General features: G+C 43.2%; 3 protein-coding genes and 1 long non-coding RNA gene across 4 annotated transcripts; 3 read left to right on the plus strand and 1 right to left on the minus strand.

Moving 5' to 3' along the window:
* Positions 1-1,950: 1,950 nt before the first annotated feature.
* On the minus strand, positions 1,951-4,541 carry LOC6544672. The gene is made up of 7 exons (XM_001971973.3): positions 4,353-4,541; positions 4,082-4,277; positions 3,557-4,028; positions 3,143-3,502; positions 2,784-3,082; positions 2,401-2,726; positions 1,951-2,298 (listed from the first exon to the last, which is right to left on the minus strand). Exons 1-7 carry the CDS (start codon positions 4,423-4,425, stop codon positions 2,120-2,122), a joined length of 1,905 nt encoding a protein of 634 aa, XP_001972009.1. The 5' UTR covers positions 4,426-4,541; the 3' UTR covers positions 1,951-2,119.
* Positions 4,542-6,385: 1,844 nt separating this feature from the next.
* On the plus strand, positions 6,386-7,743 carry LOC113563896. The gene is made up of 2 exons (XR_003407673.1): positions 6,386-6,536; positions 7,451-7,743. It is a non-coding gene; the product is annotated as an uncharacterized LOC113563896 (long non-coding RNA).
* Positions 7,744-8,235: 492 nt separating this feature from the next.
* LOC6544673 lies at positions 8,236-10,281 on the plus strand. The gene is made up of 3 exons (XM_001971974.3): positions 8,236-8,301; positions 10,033-10,153; positions 10,215-10,281. Exons 1-2 carry the CDS (start codon positions 8,236-8,238, stop codon positions 10,129-10,131), a joined length of 165 nt encoding a protein of 54 aa, XP_001972010.1. The 3' UTR covers positions 10,132-10,153; positions 10,215-10,281.
* Positions 10,211-19,359, plus strand: LOC113563973 (the record flags this gene model as incomplete). Its single annotated transcript, XM_026978125.1, has 13 exons — positions 10,211-10,350; positions 10,947-11,140; positions 11,222-11,340; positions 15,311-15,509; positions 15,770-15,925; positions 15,997-16,301; positions 16,507-16,862; positions 16,932-17,350; positions 18,149-18,205; positions 18,414-18,582; positions 18,649-18,897; positions 18,959-19,088; positions 19,354-19,359. Coding segments are annotated over 13 exons (2,499 nt in total), but the record flags the coding sequence as incomplete, so codon positions are not given.
* Positions 19,360-19,829: the final 470 nt, after the last annotated feature.

Consider the following 19,829-nt stretch of genomic DNA (forward strand, 5'->3'; position numbering starts at 1 on the left):
TTTGGCCTCTCTCTCTTTCGCGCTCTCTATCTGCCTCTCTGCCTCTTGGCTCTTGGCCCTTTGGCTGTTTTTGTTGTGGTTTAGTTTGCAACATTTTGTTCGGGCTCGCTCTCTCGCGATTTTTGTCCTTCGCCAAGGAAGCAGGAGCAGGATACCCAAAAGGATGCAACTAAAGGCCAGAGTCGAGCTCAGTCTCAGTTGATCTCTGCCAGAGAATTGTTGTGTGCAACGCGGCGGAATTTACACTTACAACATTTTAACACTGAATAATATGAAGACCTAAAAATAAAGGACACTCAAGTCAAATCATCAAACTTAACCAAAAACAATAACTTAGACAACTAAAAGAATTTCAACAAAGTTAACAAAGCGTTTCAGCAACAAATTTTCAAAAAAAAAACCAACAAACCCCAAAAAACCAATAAATACAAATAAAAAACTAAAATTACACAAAATAAACGCAAAACGTTTGTACAATTATATTTTTTTTTGCATAAAAAAAAGTTTTTCAACGCATAATATACAATATATGGAAGCGCAAAATGCTGGCGAAAACTAAGAGTTCAAGGTTAAGAGAAAATGGGTAAATTACCTTTTAACTGGGCAAATAATAATAAAGCATCAGCATCCACTGGCAAAAACAATAACAATAACAATAGCAGCGTCAACGTCATCGCATATTCATTTGGGCCAAGCCACACACTCTCACACTCACACACACACACACACTTGAGCACAACAACACCAACACACCCAGAGGCGCACAAACACAAACACACACACACACTGGGAATTTACAACCAGATTTACATGGGGAGCGCCTGTTATGTAATATCCTCCTTCTGACGCTGTCTCCTGTCATGTTCCAAGTCCTTGTTCCTTGTTCCCTGTCCCCATTTCTCGATTTCCCGATTCTCGCGTTGTGTGTGTGCGTTGGGGGTGTGGCACGGCATGCACCTCGGATTTGCTGGCCCTACGGGTGCTAATTTGGTTTAACTCGCTGCATGGGCACGGCATTGAGACATCGCGACGAAGGACGAAGGACACTGGCCGCCCAGCCCAGCCCAGCTATTGGTAAATCATAAAAATAGGGACGCGCCAAGGTGTGTCTGCACCGCGTGGCTATTTGATGGCATGCAAATATTCGAAGCCATAACAGAAACACACATATTACGCATACGCCGCGTGGTCGGCGATGAAAGGAAGTGGGGGAAGCAAAGAAGTTATTGGGCTGGGCCTAATTAACGAATGTGTGTCATAATGCGACAGGCGTTAGTAGGTCAAGTAGATGCGATGCTGGGCGGTTGGAGGTCGCCGCAGGTTCGGTGGGGGAAAAGCTCTGGCCAAAAGGGCAACCCGAGGACGAGGACGGGAACGAGGTGAGATGAGTCGCGTTTTTGGAGAGCAAACTGGGCGACAAGCGAGTGCGAGTGCGAGTAAATAAATAGATGGGCGTTTCTGGCCATTGAGGCATTATAGCACACTCGACCCGTGGACGAGGGCTTAGGATAATCCCCACTCGCATTTCAATTGTATTGCATTTTTATAAATTCTCAATGTTTCCATTCAATATCTTTCTCTCTGACTGTCGTTTGCACCACACTTTCACTTTTTACTTTACCTCACCCACATTGCGATTTGTACTCGAATTAATGTTTTCTCACTCCCTATTCTTGCACAGGCAAATGTAAGAATAAATCTGTACTCTGTATCTGGCATGATTCCAACTATGGGAAATGAAAACTCTAACCTAAATCAATTAATCTAAATAATTCTCAAACGGTTTAAAGTTCCAACAACACAATGTACAAAGTCTAAACATGTTTAAAACTCCTACTTAAACAAAAAAACTAAGCCGAAATCAAGGACACTTCAGTTAAAGTGCTAAATCCATAAGGAAACATCACTAAATCTTCCAAATAAACTAAGAAAAGGTAAGTGCCTGTGGAATTTTTTCTTAATATATAAATGTATAGTTTATTCTATTCTGAGTGTTAAAATTTACTTATAATGCAATCTTTTGAGCACCACTTTCCACTTGAATGAAGTAGTTCAATAAAATCATACTATTGCATATGCTAAACTTTGCTTAGGGAGATCGACTCCACGACGAATTTAACTATAAAGGCAGCTTTTCCACGGCCAAATTCCAAGCGGGTAGTCCGCGACACACGTAAATGCAGCAGTTGTAGATATTCGGTTCCACTTTTCCCTGCTGTACCAGAGATAGGATGGAGCACAGGCTGCCCAGGTGGTAGTTGGGTTGGTCGTTCATGGTGGGCGTGGGTTCCTCTTTTCCTAAAATAGAAAGGTAATTAGTAGCTGTCAAACACTTCAATATGCATCCTGAAGAAATCTTTTAATAAGTCTGTTATGTATAATATCAAAATATGGACTTACCTTTTATAATGCCATTTTTAAGCCAGGAAACCCGATCAATATGTGTCCACGGCATCACCTTGTTATCTCCGGGGGCCAACCACAGACTCAATATTGTCACCGAAACTGTATCCATATTCCCGTCCAAGGCGGGCATCAGAGTGCCCACAACCGAAGGACAGAGAGCTCCGTGGTAATAATCATGGGCTCCATATAATGCGCTGTACAGGCCCGTGCCCAACATGCGTGTAGAGTCGCAACCAAATAGAAAAACCACGCTGCGCACCCGTGCCCGGCAAATTATGCGACCATTGACGTACTGCAGACCAGAACCGTGACCCGCGTATCTAAAATTATAGCCATAAGCATTAAAATGTCATTGTTGCATTGCAATCATGTCTTACACAAAGCAATCCGCCTGGAGGGCCTGTTCCACTATCACCTCCTCGTTGGGCACGGTTTCAAAAAGATGCTGCCACTGGGAGAGCCAGTACTCAAAGAAGCTGCGCAGCCTGCGACCGGAGTTGACCAAATCCGCATCTGGGTTTATTACACACATGCCACGTTTTATATTTGTTGTGTAGTAGCCATGCTTTATGTTTGATTTGTGGTTCTGGAACAAGCGCAATAGGCAATGCAGAGATTTGACGCGGGAGAATTCCTGGACTGTGACTAGTTGTTCCCAATGGAGGTGGTCTAGTCGCTGAACAACACAAATATTATAACTAAAATCAGCCATAGTATACAAATGTAAATACACTACCTCATCGACCACCAGGATGATGGGAAATCTTCTGCTTGCCAGGGGCTGGCTCTCCTCCACCTCTGTCCAGTCGCTGGCCAAGCCTTTGAGCAAGTCATACGCCGACTGGATCTCGTTTTCGTTGCTGGACAGTTCATAGCAGATGAGTTTGAGATCTGTGGGGCTCAGTCGATTGGCATGCAGAGCCGCTTGGGAAAGCAAAACACGTTGGCGGGAACCCCATTGATTAACTAGACAGAAATCGTCAACACGAGTATAGGTGGTATTGGTTTGCTTTTGGACAACAGTGCAGTCGTATCTTTTGCCAAAGAACAGAAAGGAATAGGGAGATATTATTTCCCGAAAGTCGGCGAGAAGTTTCTAAAAGAGGTGGTTATGATGATAAGATACATTGATATAATGTCTAGTACTTACGTGCAGAAAAGTGTCAAAACCATTAAGCTCCTCCCAATACTTCTGCTTAGCCTCTTTACCTTTCATGTTAAGCGGATCCACGGTTACCACTCGCTTAAATCGTTCCACCAGAGTGCTGTACTCCCGAAACAGATTTACCATATTTTCGCTGTAAATTCTCAGGCAAATCGGTCCCTCTTGAGGACTTCTACAGTGACGGAGCAGAGTGAGATATATTGCTCCATCGCTGGCAATAATCTCATTGAAAACAGAGTAGGTGGTGGCGGGATTGAAGCTCTTGCAGAGCTGGAGGACACACCATTCTTGGGGCAGACTATTACATTTGTCTGCAATGCGAGTCAGCCCTTCAGTAGGATCCTGCACGTCCTCCAGAAAGTCCAGGTACTCCGCTATTTCGTTACGTGTCTTCTTTGGCGGTTTCTCCTGCTCCATTTGCTGGAGATACTTGATGATGTTCTGCAGGAACTTTTTGCTAAGAATAATGTTTTTAAAGAGTTTTAAAAGAGTTTAGTTAGGATATACCACCTTTTGTAGTCATTTTTCTCCAGTTTGGAGGCTGATTTTATCAGCTCCTCTATGGTGGGACGCTGATTTTCCAGCTCCGCCGATTCGGTAAGGTAACGCAGATCGGTGGACTGGAACTGGGCCTTAACCTGGTAGTACATTGAGTGCTCCACATTGCCATTGCGATATTCCTCATCCGCGCGCAGTAAATTGTATTCTGCAGGAGAAACATTTGCACGTCGTGAAGTTGCAGTGGGAATTTCACAGTTTATGGGTCTGCTTATATAGTTACCCTTCGCCTCGGGGCCCACATCCGCACTGGTGAAACCGGCCAGCATCTCAGCCTCACCACCGGTTTCCAGCATCTCCTAGTATTTATTATTTAATTTAATTGATTTAATTGCTTATTTTCAAACTTTAGTCCGCACATTCCGTACTCCTCTTCGACCGATAGCGATAGACGCCTGGTAGCCTTTACCAACACTGCGCTATCGATAGGCGATGTGCGATAGGAAACTAGTTCATTGTGTGGTATTTTCTAGTACTTTTTTTGAATTTCGCGGTTTTAATCATGAAGTGGGTTGTACTTAATATTAGTTTAATTCGTAAGTTTAAACAAAAAGTATATAAATGAGCTGTTAGATAAATATATTTGTTTACTAAATCAGTTTTTGCCAACAATTTAGGTACTCCATAAAAAGGCAGTATTACTGAATAATTTTCTTCGACCACAGTTTCAAAATTCATAATTTTAAACTAATTAAAAGTCTTATAAAATTTTATGTTAATAACAGAATAATAATAAAATATAAGTCAACGATTTAAGGCACAATAGCTTTTAGTACACCCTTTTTTGTTGTTTTGCTGTCAACAGAAAGCTTTTCCCTTGTTGATGTTTGTGGCCGTTCATTCATAAAAACATGAATCGAGATGAAAAGGTGCACGAGATTGCAGGTTGGCCGGAAAACAGATGTTAGGGTTGCCACGCCACTTAAATGAGGATGAGCAGCGGAAGCTGCGCATCAACCACACCCTCTCAAAAAAGAGCCCCAATATCAATGAAATATTTGCTTAGGGGTTTTAGAGACTGATTAAAATATATTTCGGCTATTTTCCCATTAAATAAAGTTTTATTCACTTGGGAGGGTCAACCTTTGGCCTTTAATGCCCTTAAGTTTTTGGCAACCCTAAACCACACCCTCTAGTTGCCCTAAAAACCTTACGCAACAACAAAAGCCAAGTACACACATACATATAGACGTCCAATTATTGCATTTGTGAGCTGAGGCAACAAGATGTTCTTTTAAAATTTGGTTAACTTTTAAGGTGTCATTTTTTTACGATTTTCACGTTTTTTTTTTTCAAGACTTCGTGACGTGCTTTTGGAGCTCTGCTGCTGCCTCTGCCGACGTCAGCTGCAAAATGCAGTTTTCTAAAGCAAGCAAGAGATAACGGTATTTAAGCGATATGAGTGGGCGGGCCGAGCTTTGAGGCCACGCCTATTTTTGGATATACTTCTTAGGTATTTCTTGGAATTAAAATTAATATAAAACGGTATTATCGCTTAAGCATTTGTTAAATCTTTAAAAACTATAAAGTGCAAGCGGCTTGAGCAAATAATTACCGTTAGAGAAGCTGCAGCTGGTCGCTGTCTCAACTCAACGAAGGCTTCGTTAAGTATTGAATTGGCGCAGGGGCATAAGGACTTTTTCTCTCTTAGGTTTTGCCTCTGCCGCTGCCGCAGCCGCTGCCACTGCCGACAGTGACTGCGACGCCGGCGTCAGCATCCTTTCTACTTATTAATTTTGATGTTGCTTTTCACTTTTACTTTGTCGGGAAACGTGCTGTTCAAGAACTTTTGCCTGCCGGGCCAGTGTTGGAAAATAAAGGCGAGCTGGGCTTGATCCTTTAATCGGGAAATTCTCGCTTGATTGGCATGATGGAAAAAGAAATCGCACCACACCCCCTCTCCTAGCCCTATCACCAAAACCCCTTTAAATTCACTGCCCTTTATTCTTTATGGTTTTTTGGCTGCATTATTGATGTCTCTAACTCGGCACGTTCGTTGTCCTTTCCGCCTAGCAAATTATAACATTAATATTACATTAACACACACGTACACCGAGTCACACACACACACATATGCATTGGGGAGACATTAAAACTTTCGCACACAGCAGCACATGTAACGAAAGGCCAAAAACAACAAGAGCAGAGCCACCCCAAAAACAAAAAAAAAAACAACAAAAATAGCGAGAGTGTGTGTGAGTGGCACACATTCCAACAGTTGCAGCGACGCCGCGGTCGACTGCGCAGTCGGCGTCGCAGCATCCCTCTGCATTTGAGCGACTCAAAACGAATTTCGAAGTCGACGTCGACGGTTGTGTTTTGTCGCTTTTTTCTTGCTTCCAAAGAATACTAATCTAAACAAAATAAAGCTTTTAACTAGAACCACAAACAAATAGCAAATAACTAAGTAAATAACCAAGCTGAAATAATAACAAAAATCATAGGAAACGTCATTTGGATTAGCGGAAAAACTGTAGCATACTTTGCAGCCCCAGTGGAAAAAACGCCCACGAGGCAGATAAAAACGAATTAATCAAGTAAAATTCAAGTAACAAACATTCCGCAACAAGAAAAGACATTTAAGTAAATTAAGGTGTGGTGATTTATGCAACTTTTTTGAGGCACACACGCAGCGAAGAGAGAGGGGTGGAGGGGGGTGTTGAAGCCACTGCACATACCTCTAAGCTAAGCCCACACACACACACACATACACACTCTCGCGAGGAGAGAAGCTGGAACAGAAGCAGAAGAAGAAGCAGAGGCTGAGGGCATACAAAATAAAGGATAACGACGGAAAACCAAGAAAGAAATCGAAATTAAAATATAAGCCTGTGGGAGCAGAAGGAGGAGCGGTGGAGAGGAGGAGGGGGCAGCAATTTTCGGCTGTCGCTGTAATTCGACGCTCATCTCCTGCTCTACTTTGCTCTCTTTCTGCGCTCTTGCCTGCTTTCTCTTCTCGCCACTGCTTTGCTCTCCCGTTTCGTCAAGTGAAAACATTTCGTTTGGGCTTCGTCAAGTTTTGTAGGTATTTTGGCTACACGAAAATACACAGCGCCTTCATCCTGCTCGATTTCGTGACGAAAAACGGAATATCTCGTTATTTCCAGTCGAAAATCCCACTCAGACGGACCGAAAATTCCTAAATATAAAGTGAAAAGTGATCATTTAATAATTAACAAAATTGGTTTCGAAAACATACGAAAAAAGCAGGCCAAAAACGAACTATTTTTTCGGTGGGCCGCGAAAGGCGTTGCCAAATCAAAGGCCACAGGATAAAACAACAGATCCGTAACTAAATTTTAAACTTAATCCTAAACGCAGGCACTAAAGCTAGAGGAAACCCCTAACTACAAAAGATAAAACCAACTAAAATATGCAAAAGTTAATCATACGCACCGTTAATAAGCACCAAGTGAAAAACTGACTAAAGGAAAACGCAGAGCAAAAATAAAGGACAAACAAAGGAGTAAAACTCTCCAGAGAAGGAGCCAAAAGCAGCAGCATCAGCATCAGCAAAGAACATTCTGCTGCATAAATAATACACTCGACATACGTATACGCCATATAGGCCAGGACATACCAGCAGGATATACCACACACACACAAGGCGGACAACTCACACATACGGACGGGCAGGACGTGCTCCTGTTCTATTATTTAACTGCTTTCAACGTCAGCACCTCGTTCAACCCGACGAAAGTCGATTGAAAGCCGCCTTCAACGGACACAGCATCCCTCTCTCAGCAAACACACAAAATAAACGGCAAACGAGAGAGCGAGTCCTTTGCTTGCGGGTGTGTGTGTGTGTGTGTTTGTTCGCGACAGCAGGAGCGACGTCAACGTCAATCCGCTCAATATTTATACATTGAACCGAGTCTCCAGGCCCACGAGTCTTGCGGCCCTCACAACGCAGACGCTCCTGGTCCTCCGCTGGGGCCCAAAATAAATAACATCTGACAGCTGCCCAGAATCCTGAATTCTGAGTCCTGAAAGAGCACTCAGCGGGTAGGGGCGTCTAAAGAAGCGGTGCCAGAGCGTGTGGCGATACAATTTCCCTAGGAAAACATCAACCAAACTGAACGCGATCCTAAAGCGAAAACAAAACAATGGGCGCCAAGGAAAGTGTCGAGGCAGCCGCCAAAATGAACGCCGATGGTTGGGGCCATGTGGAGGTGTGTATTATTTATAAAAGCAAAGCAAACAAACTAATAACACATTCATAGGTTCCCAAAGCACCCAATGATATGCTCAGACCTACAAGTAGTAGTAGTAATGCTCATAAAAAGGGTTTCGCTAATGATAAATTTAACATTCGGGCTTTGATTTGTGAGAGGTTTTAAAAAATATACCATAACGTGGATATATTCTCAAAGTAATATAGAGTTGTTACTTTTTTTTCTTGCCCCTATCTATTCTATGTGAATAAGAAATAAGAGCCTCTCAAGATCATCTTGCCGAAACTACCCATAGAAAAGCCCCCCTATTGTCAGCAACCTGATGATCCCTTTCGATATGTCGCTCAGCGCCCCAAAGTGTGTCAGACCGACGATCCCAATTGCAACTTTAATGAGGGCGAAGAGTGGTGAGAGTAGATTGATTTAAAAATAAATTGGACAACAACACGTGCACCAGGCACGCGAACTGAGAGCAGCCGAGCAGACAGTGCCATTTTCCCAATTTCCCATTTTCCTCATTTCATTTTCATTTCCATTCCCATAACCACTCCGGATTCCCATTCACGTTCCCATGCCCATTGTCGCACGGTGGTCCACTTGATGATCGCATGTGCACATGCTGCTCGATTATATCTCTCCGAAGATCTAATCTCTCTCTCTCTCGAGAGAGGGAGAGAGCTTGCAAGCAAACATACATGTTCAAACATGTGGGCGGTATGTGGCGCTCTTGAGACGCCAAGAGATCGGAAGAAAGAGTCAACAAATCGCAGAGATGAAAATTCGTTTTGATTTCGATTTTCTTGCGAGTGCCAGTCAGTTGAGTTTGCGGCGTGCATTTGTGATGTTGTTTTGGCTATTTCAAGACCTCGTCAGCCCCGATCCGTAAACCGCAATTCGTATCGCTTTGAAGCCGGCAACTGAATGGCCAAAACCGATTCATAGGAAACAACAAACAGGTGTCCGTGTGTGTCGCCCTCTGGGTCAACTGATGTAAACAAAAATAGCAATATATTCGTACAAAATCACCTAAATATATCGCTATCATGCCGCTCGAAGTGTGCTTCTGTGCCAGTGAACAACAAATCTGGCGTACATATGGGCCAGTCTGGGAATATTTATAAAAAAATTAATCTACATAAAAATAAATTCTGCTCCATCTCACCGCGGACTTTGCGTTCGCTTTGGAGTGCAATTTGTCTGCCGGATAGGTGTCCAAGAAAATCAAACGTGTATACTTCAAAGCACATTTTCCGCTTTTCATCGCTTGGCTTGAGTTATGCATCGCTTTTGTTTTTGACACCTACACAACTTTTGTGGTACGAAAAGGGAACTATTGCTGCACCAGCGTTCGCACCTCTTTGGCTGACTTGATGATGATAATAAACTGCGGCGTGGGTTGCTTCAGCGGTTTTAACTCTCAGATCGGAGCGCCCAAAGACCTGAAACTTGTTGTGCGGCCCCCGTTGCAGATATTTTGAGTCTTTCTCAGGTTTATTGCCGCTTAAAGATGGTATTTACCACACATCTTTAACTCCCACAGTATCTACTTCGATCGCCTTGGGGTAATATAGAATTCAAAACAGTGTAGAGCATAGTTTGAAATGGTTTATGGAGCTACTTTCATTTCGTAACTATTTAGATTTGTAGTTGAATTACCTATTGAGCACCGTATGAATGGATCAAAGTAATACAAAGTTTACCCTAATGATTCATTTCAATCTCTTGCAGCGATCGAGTCGCTACCACAACCACCGGCACAACCAGCGGTCACAGTCGCTGAATCGCGGACAGGCGCTCTCGCAGGCGGACGTGAGCGGCATGTGGTGACATCGGGGTGCCTCTGGTAAAGGTGAGCTCATGGTCCTTGCCCGATCCCGACCAGAAATTAATAATAAAAAAAAATAATGCAGGATCTGCGGCAAGCTGCGCCAACTGCGCCATGGGTAACAAACTGAGCTGCTCCTGTGCCCCGCTGATGCGCAAGGCCTACCGCTATGAGGATTCCCCCTGGCAAAGTTCCCGTCGTCGCGATGGACATCTATTGAGGTGGGTTATGGTCCTAACTTTCGGAACAGAACCACGCTTCTAGCCCGACTCTGTTTATGTTATCTGACTGCTGAAAACGAGGGCTCCAACCACCAACGCCACTACCAACAACTGAACCACAATTGAATTCGCTCTTTCGATAGCTTATTTCAAACCAACTAATTGTTTCTTCTTCTGGTTTTTCTTTCTTTCACCAAAAAAAAAAAATATATATAAATGAATAAAACAATTTTCCAACTTACGACAAAATCAAAACAAATATACACCTCAAACCACAAAACCAAAACAAAACCAAAACAAAAAAAAACACAAATTGATGCGGCCAAACCTCCAAAACCACCACAACAACTACAAATGTATCCTGCTTCAACTTTTCCTTCCCACCTCCGACTGCAACTACAACTACAACTATAACAACAAAATGTGTTCCTTTGTTTGTTTTACCAACATTCTCCTCTCCAACCCGAAAACTAAAAATGTAACAATTGTGCACCAAATCCAAATCCAAATTCGAATCGGAATCGAATCTGGAAACGACCCACCTAAAACCAAAACCAACTACCATCCATTGCTGTAACTTAATTAACCAACAATAGTTCGTTCAGGTTGTGGGCAGAGGTCTTCCATGTATCAGCCAGCGGAGCCGGCACCGTCAAATGGCAACAAGTGTCCGAGGATTTGGTTCCTGTGAACATCACCTGCATTCAGGACTCGCCCGAGTGCATCTTTCACATCACCGCGTACAACAGTCAGGTGGACAAGATACTCGATGTGAGACTTGTGCAGCCAGGTGAGTGCACATTGGTTGCGCGCCAATTCCGTGATTAACTTATTGGATCTCATCCCCATCCAAATACCACCCCTCGTATAGGTACACGCATTGGCCAGGCATCGGAGTGCTTCGTTTACTGGAAGGATCCCATGACCAACGACACCTGGGGCCTCAACTTCACCTCGCCCATCGATGCCAAGCAATTCCGCGAGTGCTGTGTAAGTATTCTCTTACGGTCTGGCAAAGCAAACATTTTCGCATTGCGACGACAACAACAACCATGCCAAACCCAAAAAATAAATTTATTTGAAAAACAAAAACAGCCAAAAAAAAAATATATATCTTTGTATGAAAATTAATTCAAAACCAACCTCAACTGATACCGATACCGAAAAATATAAACCTCAGCCACCCCCACAACTAATACAGCAACACTAACAGAGTTCGGTCGGCGAGCTGTAATCATGCCCGCCAGCTGGAGCACGCAGCTGAGCCACCAGCCCCGAACCACCAGTAAACCAAAACCAGAACCACCAGAACCACCAGAACCACCAGAACCACCAGAACCACCAGTACCACCAGAACCACCAGTACCACCAGAACCACTAGAACCACAGAACCAAACCAAAAAAAACCGAACCAACCACCCACAAAACACTCATGACACTCACTCACACACACACAGACTAACACTAGAAAACACTGAGAGAACCAAGGTGGCGACCAAGATGGTGACGATTAAAATGATAACGATTATGATTATGATGTTGATGTCGATGCTGCCGCTGACGACGATAATAATGATAATAATGATTATGATGGTTACGAGCCAGTTGATGTTTGCTTTGCATATAAAACCCATCTCTCTAGCCGCTATGTACTCTTAATATCCACCATCAATCTCAAGGTTCAGTGCCGCAAACACTCGAACAATCTGAAGATGATATCATAATTAAGCTCTTCATTCGCTCACTATCACCGCAGAGTCACGGTCACTGTCATAGTCACAGTCACGAACTACGTTTATGCCAATCACGAATTCATTATATTGCAATTTCAAATTGACCATGCCATGTCAATAACTTTCAAGTGATTAGAAAGTTTCAGCCTAAAAACAAAATTCAAATGTCTTTTACTTTTAACACTCAATCAGAATTTAAGTCTGCCGACTAAGAAATAAAGTAATTAAAGTATATTTTAATATACCTTTAAATTCATGAAATCGGCTTTGCATAAACAGAGTTACCATCACCGTCACAGTGAAAATCCCTGCATAGCCAAAACTCTCAAAAATACTCACTTCTACATAACTCGTCCTTGTACTCGCCAATTAGTCGAAACCCTGACGATTTGAAAAGATTGGTTCACTGAAAATTTAAGACAAGTTTTTCGTTCCATTCCCAAATTTGTATTGAGTTGTATGTGAAAGTTTTGCGTTTTTCGTTTTCTAGTTTATGCCCATTGCGAAATTTGGCCAAGTAAAGTATAATCGTAGTATTTATATAGACACGCTCACACACATGAAAACACAACACGCATACAGAGACATGTACCTGAAAATAACATACCAGTGTAGTCAGAAATTGAGAAAGAAAGATAAAATATATAAAATCTTAGAGGAATTTCTGTCCGATTCTAAAGCCCGAAACCTAGAAGACTTCCAAAAACTCAAAAAATGTATATAACCTATCATTCCTTATGGATTTAACGATAAATTCCCTAGAATAAGTTAATCAAAAACTGATAATAAGTTCAGCTATACTTTACCCCTCTGTGGTACTTAATTTCTGACCTACTCACGCATAAAGCTATCATCTGAACAGATACATTTCAAACTGAAACTAGAACTCATCGATAAACACACCCATCATATGCCTATTAATTAATATAGATTCTAGTATATTGTAGTCAGACATGAACTATCTGGACTAGCCAAGTCTAATAATTGTTTCGTTTTCTTTTCTTACTTTGCGCATCATTTGTTGCAGGTGTCTTACATTGTAAAAAAATACGTTAGTATCGCTTCATATTATTTCCTTTCCACTGTGTACAGTGTACATCCAACACAGTCACACCACTGAATAATTCTTGTTTCACCTAAGTGTCGTTTGATCGCCGAAAAAGATAATTACTATAATAACAATAATATCCATGTACAAGTTTACATTCCCCTTAAACGAATATCTCTTTTCTGTATCCGCAATGTCGGGCATGTGTAAGATCCTTCCATAAGTGTTTCACACCACAACAACCACATACTGAGTGTCGTAATTGTTGTAAGCTTTTCTGCTCTATGTGTCCACCCACCACAAGGCCACCCAACTAACGCCAACACCAACACCACTGCCACCCACCACCCACCAGACCCAGTTTTTCACCCACTCTCGTTTTCACTATCAGTGTTCAGAATTCTCACCTGAAGTTCCCGGTCCTAGGACTCATTTGTAAATGTGAATCACAAGTGCGAAGATGAACAACGAAAACTATCCGATAACACCGAACGCAGACAGACACACGCCACATACACACACACACACACATACACACACACACTAAAATTTGTTAAATGTATTTATATTATATATTCTTTCATTTCTTTTTCTCTCTTCTAATCATTTTTCGAAATCATTGTCGAAACACGCCAAACCTCAAAAACTATAAATCCTTCGAAATATTTCATTTTTAATGCATTTCATTTCGTACTTCAATTCGAAACATTTTCAAAAACTAACGATACCAAATGCAAAAAAAAAAACCGACGGATGTTTCTTTCGAAATTTATGAATGATAAACACTCAACTCCAACAAACAACAAACAAAACTCAACAACAACTCAACTACAATAACAATACCTCAAAAAATGCCCCAAATAAAAACATTCTGAATGTACACCTCGATTCTATATGAAATCTATTCTATATATGAAATCCTCGTTTCCCCTACTTCGAAATGCTTTAATTATCTAACAATAATTTTATTTAACTACTCTCTAAATATATAATTATGTATAAATATATTTTCAAATCGATTCGTTTGCATTTTACGTGTGCCACAAACCCAAAAACTGAAAACCCAAAACTAAATTTCCGATAATAACTGAATGAAAATGTCTGAAAAATGTCTGTTAATTAAAAATTGAAATTCGAACGCAATGATGATCGATAATAAACAATGTAAATAACTGTGGAATCGTACAAATGAAAATGCAAAAGAAAAACGCAAAACGCTTTAAAACAATCGCACGTATCCTCTACTACAATACCGTTACCTATCCACTACAATCCGTTTCCGACGAGCCCTAATCCGATCCCCCAATCCCGAAAATCCTGATCCATCCTCCCCCAATCCAAGATCCCACGCAAGTGGGCGGTTTACGAATCGAAGCAATTTTCAAAAAGCCAAATCAGCATCACTCCAGTGAGAGCTAGATTTGATAGTTAGGATCCAGCAGTAGCTGATGATATAGCGCATATATATTCTTGGAGCATCATTTATCGCCTCGAAGGCGGCTTCCATGGAGGTTTCTGAAACCAAATCGAATCCATTCGAATCAAATCGAAAGTAGTTATATTCAAGCAAACGCACATGCTTACAATAAATTGTTCAAGTTAACCCCAATCAAAGTTGTATAATCAAAAGAAATGTTAACGTTAGGCTAAGTAAATGTTCAGCTACTTGTAAAACCAAGCTATATCGCTTAATAAAACTATCAAGTTATCAGTTAGCAAACTGCGCCAAGCGCCCAAAATAGATTAAGTGAAGAACCAACCAGAAGCTCGTTTGTGTACCGCACACTCAACTACTACTTCTTTCAAAAACTGCTTTCACTATCTAGATATACCGTTGTACGCAAGTAGAACCAGGCTTTCAGCACCCAAAGCTTCTGCTTCAAACTCTTCTATCTGCACCCGTAGAAGTTGTAGAAATCGTTCTCTAAGATACTTCAGAACACTATCCTTTCGTTACTAAAAGCAAAAACACACAGACACGCCCACTTCGCCGAGTGCTGGACTCGTGCCACAGATCTCCGAGGAGAGTTAAGACCAGGTGATATACGTCCCAACTGGGTGTTAAATGAGTAGTTAGAGAAAGAGAAGACAGAGAATACATTGAGAATGAGGAGAAACCGCACACACAGAACCTTGTAATCCCAATCAACTAACCTAATGATAGTGCGACGTTTTACAGTCGCCTTCTTTCAAATTTTCACGAAAGGCCTCGTCGTCGTACTCGCTGAAATTGGATCCCCCCGGCAAGGGCAAGGTGAAGGCCAAGCGAAAGCCGCTCAGCACTCCGGCGTCGCCGTCGCGCGTCCGCCAGGAGCCCCAGTGCACCTGCATGTCCGCCGAGCAGTATGCGCGCCTGCGAACCGATCCCCGTGTTAGAGGTGAGATTACTACTCCATAAGATCCCGAGATAAACACAAGACCAGATAGACCAGAAGACATAGAGCCAGAACACATAGAGAGTGAGATCCTGGCCAGAATCGAGCTAGCCCGTTACTTGATTTGATTCCATTTTGATTTTCCGACACCCGAGCCTCCTCAGTTATGTAACTCGAACATTTGCGTACTCAGTGCTTAGCGACTAGGCGACAAGATCCACCGCATCCCCACCCATCAAAACTCACCGCCATCCTCATTGCAGGTTCATCCACTTTGCCGCGTAACGTTGGTTCGCACCGAATCACCGACGTCGACGGCCAGCAGCAGATTGGCTCCGGAAAAGTGATCAGTGCGGTTAGCAGCACCTCGCTGTATGACAATGTGGCCAGCGGTGGTCCCGGAACCAACCAGGGAGCAGGTGAGTCCAATCCCAAAATCTATGTGGAGACGCAGCGCCCCATCTAATTTGAATTTACATCCCATCATTAGATACCTTGCCGCGCCAGATGAAGGGCGGTCAGCAGGACAGACAGGATGTGGCCAATACCGGAGTCAATACAAACACTCCGGGCGTAATTGTCACTGGCGTCGGCAATGTCGGCTCCGATATGTGCGGCCAGAATCACGTGGGCTCACAGGTGGGCAATGATGACCCGGCTGCGTGCCAAATGGACATGGATCTCTCCAAGAGCGAGGGCACACAGGCCGGCGGCGGACTGCACCAGAGCGTGGGCACATGCACCTCCTCCTCCAAGGGCACCGGCACGCGCAACAAGGACTTTGGCGATGATATGGTTAGTTTGTTGTGCCATCCGAAACACTGAACGAAAATAGGAGTCTAGAAAATTATTATTACCTGTTAAAGAGTTTAAGTTTAAGGCTGAATAGGAACCCATTGCGGTAGCACTAGCACCTGCTTTTAGGCCAACTTTTCGCTGTGTGCAGCAAACAAGCTCTGCCATCCACTAACCACCTGCCACACCCACTCTCCGCCCACAGACACGCGACGCGCACTCGCACGACATGCACCAGCACAATGTAATCAACAACAACACACGGCGGAAGACCAAGAGCACCGAGGACATGAACGTGGACACCAGCACGCTGAAGCGCATGCTGAAGCCGATGCCCAGCACCGAGTCGCCGGTGACCTCGCCGGAGATGGGGCGTCGGCGCTATAACTACTACAATGCGAATGCGGCCCAGACATTGGGCCATCCGCCGCACATGCACCAGCATGGAATGGCCATGGGAATGGGCGGCGGTGGCGGCGGCGGAGGCGGTGGCCACCACATCATGAACAACAACACGATGGGCCGTGCCAGCAGTCAGTCGTCGCGCTTCTCCGGCTCGAGGTGGGTGTACTTGTGCCATTTGTGTGTCGGAATTTCACTTACTTAACGAAGTTGTTACTGTCCATCCAGATCCTCGCATGAAATCGGACGCGGCTATCCGCCGCGCAATCTGTACTTGGAACTGGAGCGGGAACGCAGCTGCATCGAGGGTTCGCCGCCCTCGGACAACGTTATGTTCGATAATCAATGCTATGCGACCACTCCGAGCTCCAGCAATGGCAACTCCGATCAGGATCAGTCGTACGGACAGCAGCAATCATCGGGTCAGCATCCACAGCAGCAGCAGGGACCGCCGCAGCGATCCTCGCGCCATCAGCACCATCATCAGCAGGCACCCAATGTGACCCCCACTCCGGGCTCACCCACATCGCGGCTGCTCCTCGAGTACGAGATGCATCTGAGGAACACTCTGGCCAAGGGCATGGATGCCGAGTCCTACAGTCTGCACACTTTCGAAGCCCTGCTCTCGCAGAGCATGGAGAATCTGGGTGAGCCAACTCGATAGGCCCGACAATTGACCATGTTTTTGTTACCATTTTGTTTGGGTTAGCTCTTTATTCACCTTTGTTCTCGTTGTTGTGGTAGCTGAGCATTTTGTTATTCCGTTTCCTTTGCTTCGCCTAATTGAATTTCTTTCTTAATTAGCTTTTGGGTAGTGAAATTCTCTGGGGAACACATCAACCTGTCAGTTAGCCAATCGAACCCAGGTCAGCGGGCTTTTAAAGTCAGTTAATTTGTTTGGGGTTGGGTTGAAATGCCGCGGCATGGCTTGATAATCTGATTAAATGGGAATGAAAATGCCAGCGGAGTGGAATGTTGACGGTTGTAATTGAGAAGGATTGAAAGCGGCTTGAAAAGGGAACAGGCGATTTCAAATGTAAAAGAATTGTAAGCTAAATACTTCATTTAAGTGTATTTTAAAGTAATTGAACTTTTGAAATGGGTTCAGCGGGATTTTTCGTAGAAGTAATATAATTGTCCATTGTCCAAAGTAGTGCCGTTTCAAGTGACCAACACATGCAGCTTATTAATTACATTTAACTTGAAACCTTTTAACTTGATCTTTCGTTTTCTGAAAATGTGCGTAATTTTGCCATATTTATTATCCCGTTCTTTAACAATATACCATAATTGCTATACATGTCACTTCATGAAATGCTCATTCATTACTCTCCTCGCATTGCCCAACGACACATGAACATCAACAACCAACAACACCACGAACAACTACAATATTAACAACCACAACAACCCAACAACAAATCAACAATTCAACAAATCATCAGAATTCGCTGAAAGCCTACCCGGATCGAACCAGCGCAGCCCATATCCACTACGTAGGCGTAAGTAGTTCCATTCCGGATCCGCACGATCTCTTCCAGATTTAATGCTCTCTAGCTCGTACTCATCCGATCTCAGTTCGATGCGAATCGAAGCCATAAGTCGATTGCATTTGCCTGACGTAGATTTTGGAATGCTTTCAATTAGGATTGAATGGTATTTGGAAATCGAATCGAACTAATCCCATTCCATGTCATCTCTTATCCACAGCCAATGCAAAATCTTCCACTTTGCCATTGCCGCCACATCGACCATTGTCTACTATTCGCGATAAGGAGAGGGATCGCGATCGTGATGGCTACTACAGTGATCGCAATGAGTTGATCAGGGAGCGGGAACGCGAACGCGACCGTGGCTATCTATCGGATCATAACTCCAGGTGAGATAAATTGTTCAGTATTGTACTATAGGAACACTAAACCAACTTCGTGGATTAATCTTTCAGTTTCTCCAACTCGCGTTGCGCCTCTTGCATTGGTGAATCGGCTCGGGCCCAGTGGTTCCGTCACTCCGATGGCTGGCGTTCCGGCAGTTCCACTATTGGATCCGGATCGGGACATGGCATGATGACCCAGCAGGTTCCTGGCTCCGGGCACAAACGTTCGCCCTGGGACTCGCTGCCTTCATTGAGACAGGACAGCAGTCTCAACGATTCGGGATACAAGAGTGCTCGTGCCGATTCCCTAGAACAACGGTGGGTTAACAAATCTATTCATACAATATTATATAATATTATATGTAATCATACATTTCAGTGCCGAGTTCATACGTCAGGATAGTTTGCGATCAGAGTATTTGAGCGATCGCGAGTCACGCTACGGAATTGTTCAACAGGCTTCCATCGAGAGCACCGATTCAAGGATGTGCTATCTAACATCATCAGAGGTGAGTACTCTTCTCTGCTATCTCAAATATACAAGTTTCTTATTTGTTGAGTGGATGTGACAAATCATAGTTCTAGATATGTTAAAAGGAGTTTAGTATCACTAGCTTTGCCAGTGACCTCTGAGAATATACAATTAATACATTTTTCGCTGAATTCAATTTTATATTCAAAGGTCTTAAAAGAAAGAGGGATAATTTATAAGCAAATACTTAACTTGCCATTCAATTCGTTATGGATCTAATATCTTTAATAAAACCTATTAAGCTTTAAGAAGAGGTTACTTTAAATGTCTTAATTAATTAAAGCAATAGTGTTTTAGTGATATTAAAGGGCAAATACTGTGAACATTAACATCCAGTTTTAATGCATTAAAGGGAAAGCCCTTCTTCGAAGCCAAAGAAAATAATGCTAACATTTTAGCATATTAAAAAAACTGTGAAAACAATTTTACCGAGAGTAACTTCATAACCGCGCTTCCTTGACCTCACCTACATAAATATTAGATTATTCACCTTAAGCAAAAGTCCCCAGCAAAGTCACTCCTCAATATTGCATTACCCACTCCCAATGGACTGCCACGAAATGCAATTTTCCATTTCCCAGAGAATACATTTTCCTAAGCGGAGCGCTCAGCATTCGTCATAAGCCAGCATCCGACATCAATTGCTCAAATTCAAATTCTCGTTGGCGGCGGAGCCCCAAACTCCCCACTTTCCATCCCGTTACGCCCTTTGACCCCA

Source organism: Drosophila erecta, unplaced genomic scaffold (assembly GCF_003286155.1).
Source record: "Drosophila erecta strain 14021-0224.00,06,07 unplaced genomic scaffold, DereRS2 tig00000021-arrow-pilon, whole genome shotgun sequence".
Taxonomy (NCBI): Eukaryota; Metazoa; Arthropoda; class Insecta; order Diptera; family Drosophilidae; genus Drosophila; species Drosophila erecta.

What these genes read in the sequence shown, in the direction of transcription:
- LOC6544672 (XM_001971973.3), bottom strand. Translation starts at nt 4,425, where the DNA reads ATGCTGGAAACCGGTGGTGAGGCTGAGATGCTGGCCGGTTTCACCAGT. An exon ending in TGTGGGCCCCGAGGCGAAGG is followed by an intron (nt 4,278 to 4,352) that starts GTAACTATATAA and finishes TTTCTCCTGCAG; the next exon opens with AATACAATTTACTGCGCGCG. An exon ending in CTCCAGGCGGATTGCTTTGT is followed by an intron (nt 2,727 to 2,783) that starts GTAAGACATGAT and finishes CTATAATTTTAG; the next exon opens with ATACGCGGGTCACGGTTCTG.
- LOC6544673 (XM_001971974.3), top strand. Translation starts at nt 8,236, where the DNA reads ATGGGCGCCAAGGAAAGTGTCGAGGCAGCCGCCAAAATGAACGCCGAT. An exon ending in ATGGTTGGGGCCATGTGGAG is followed by an intron (nt 8,302 to 10,032) that starts GTGTGTATTATT and finishes AATCTCTTGCAG; the next exon opens with CGATCGAGTCGCTACCACAA.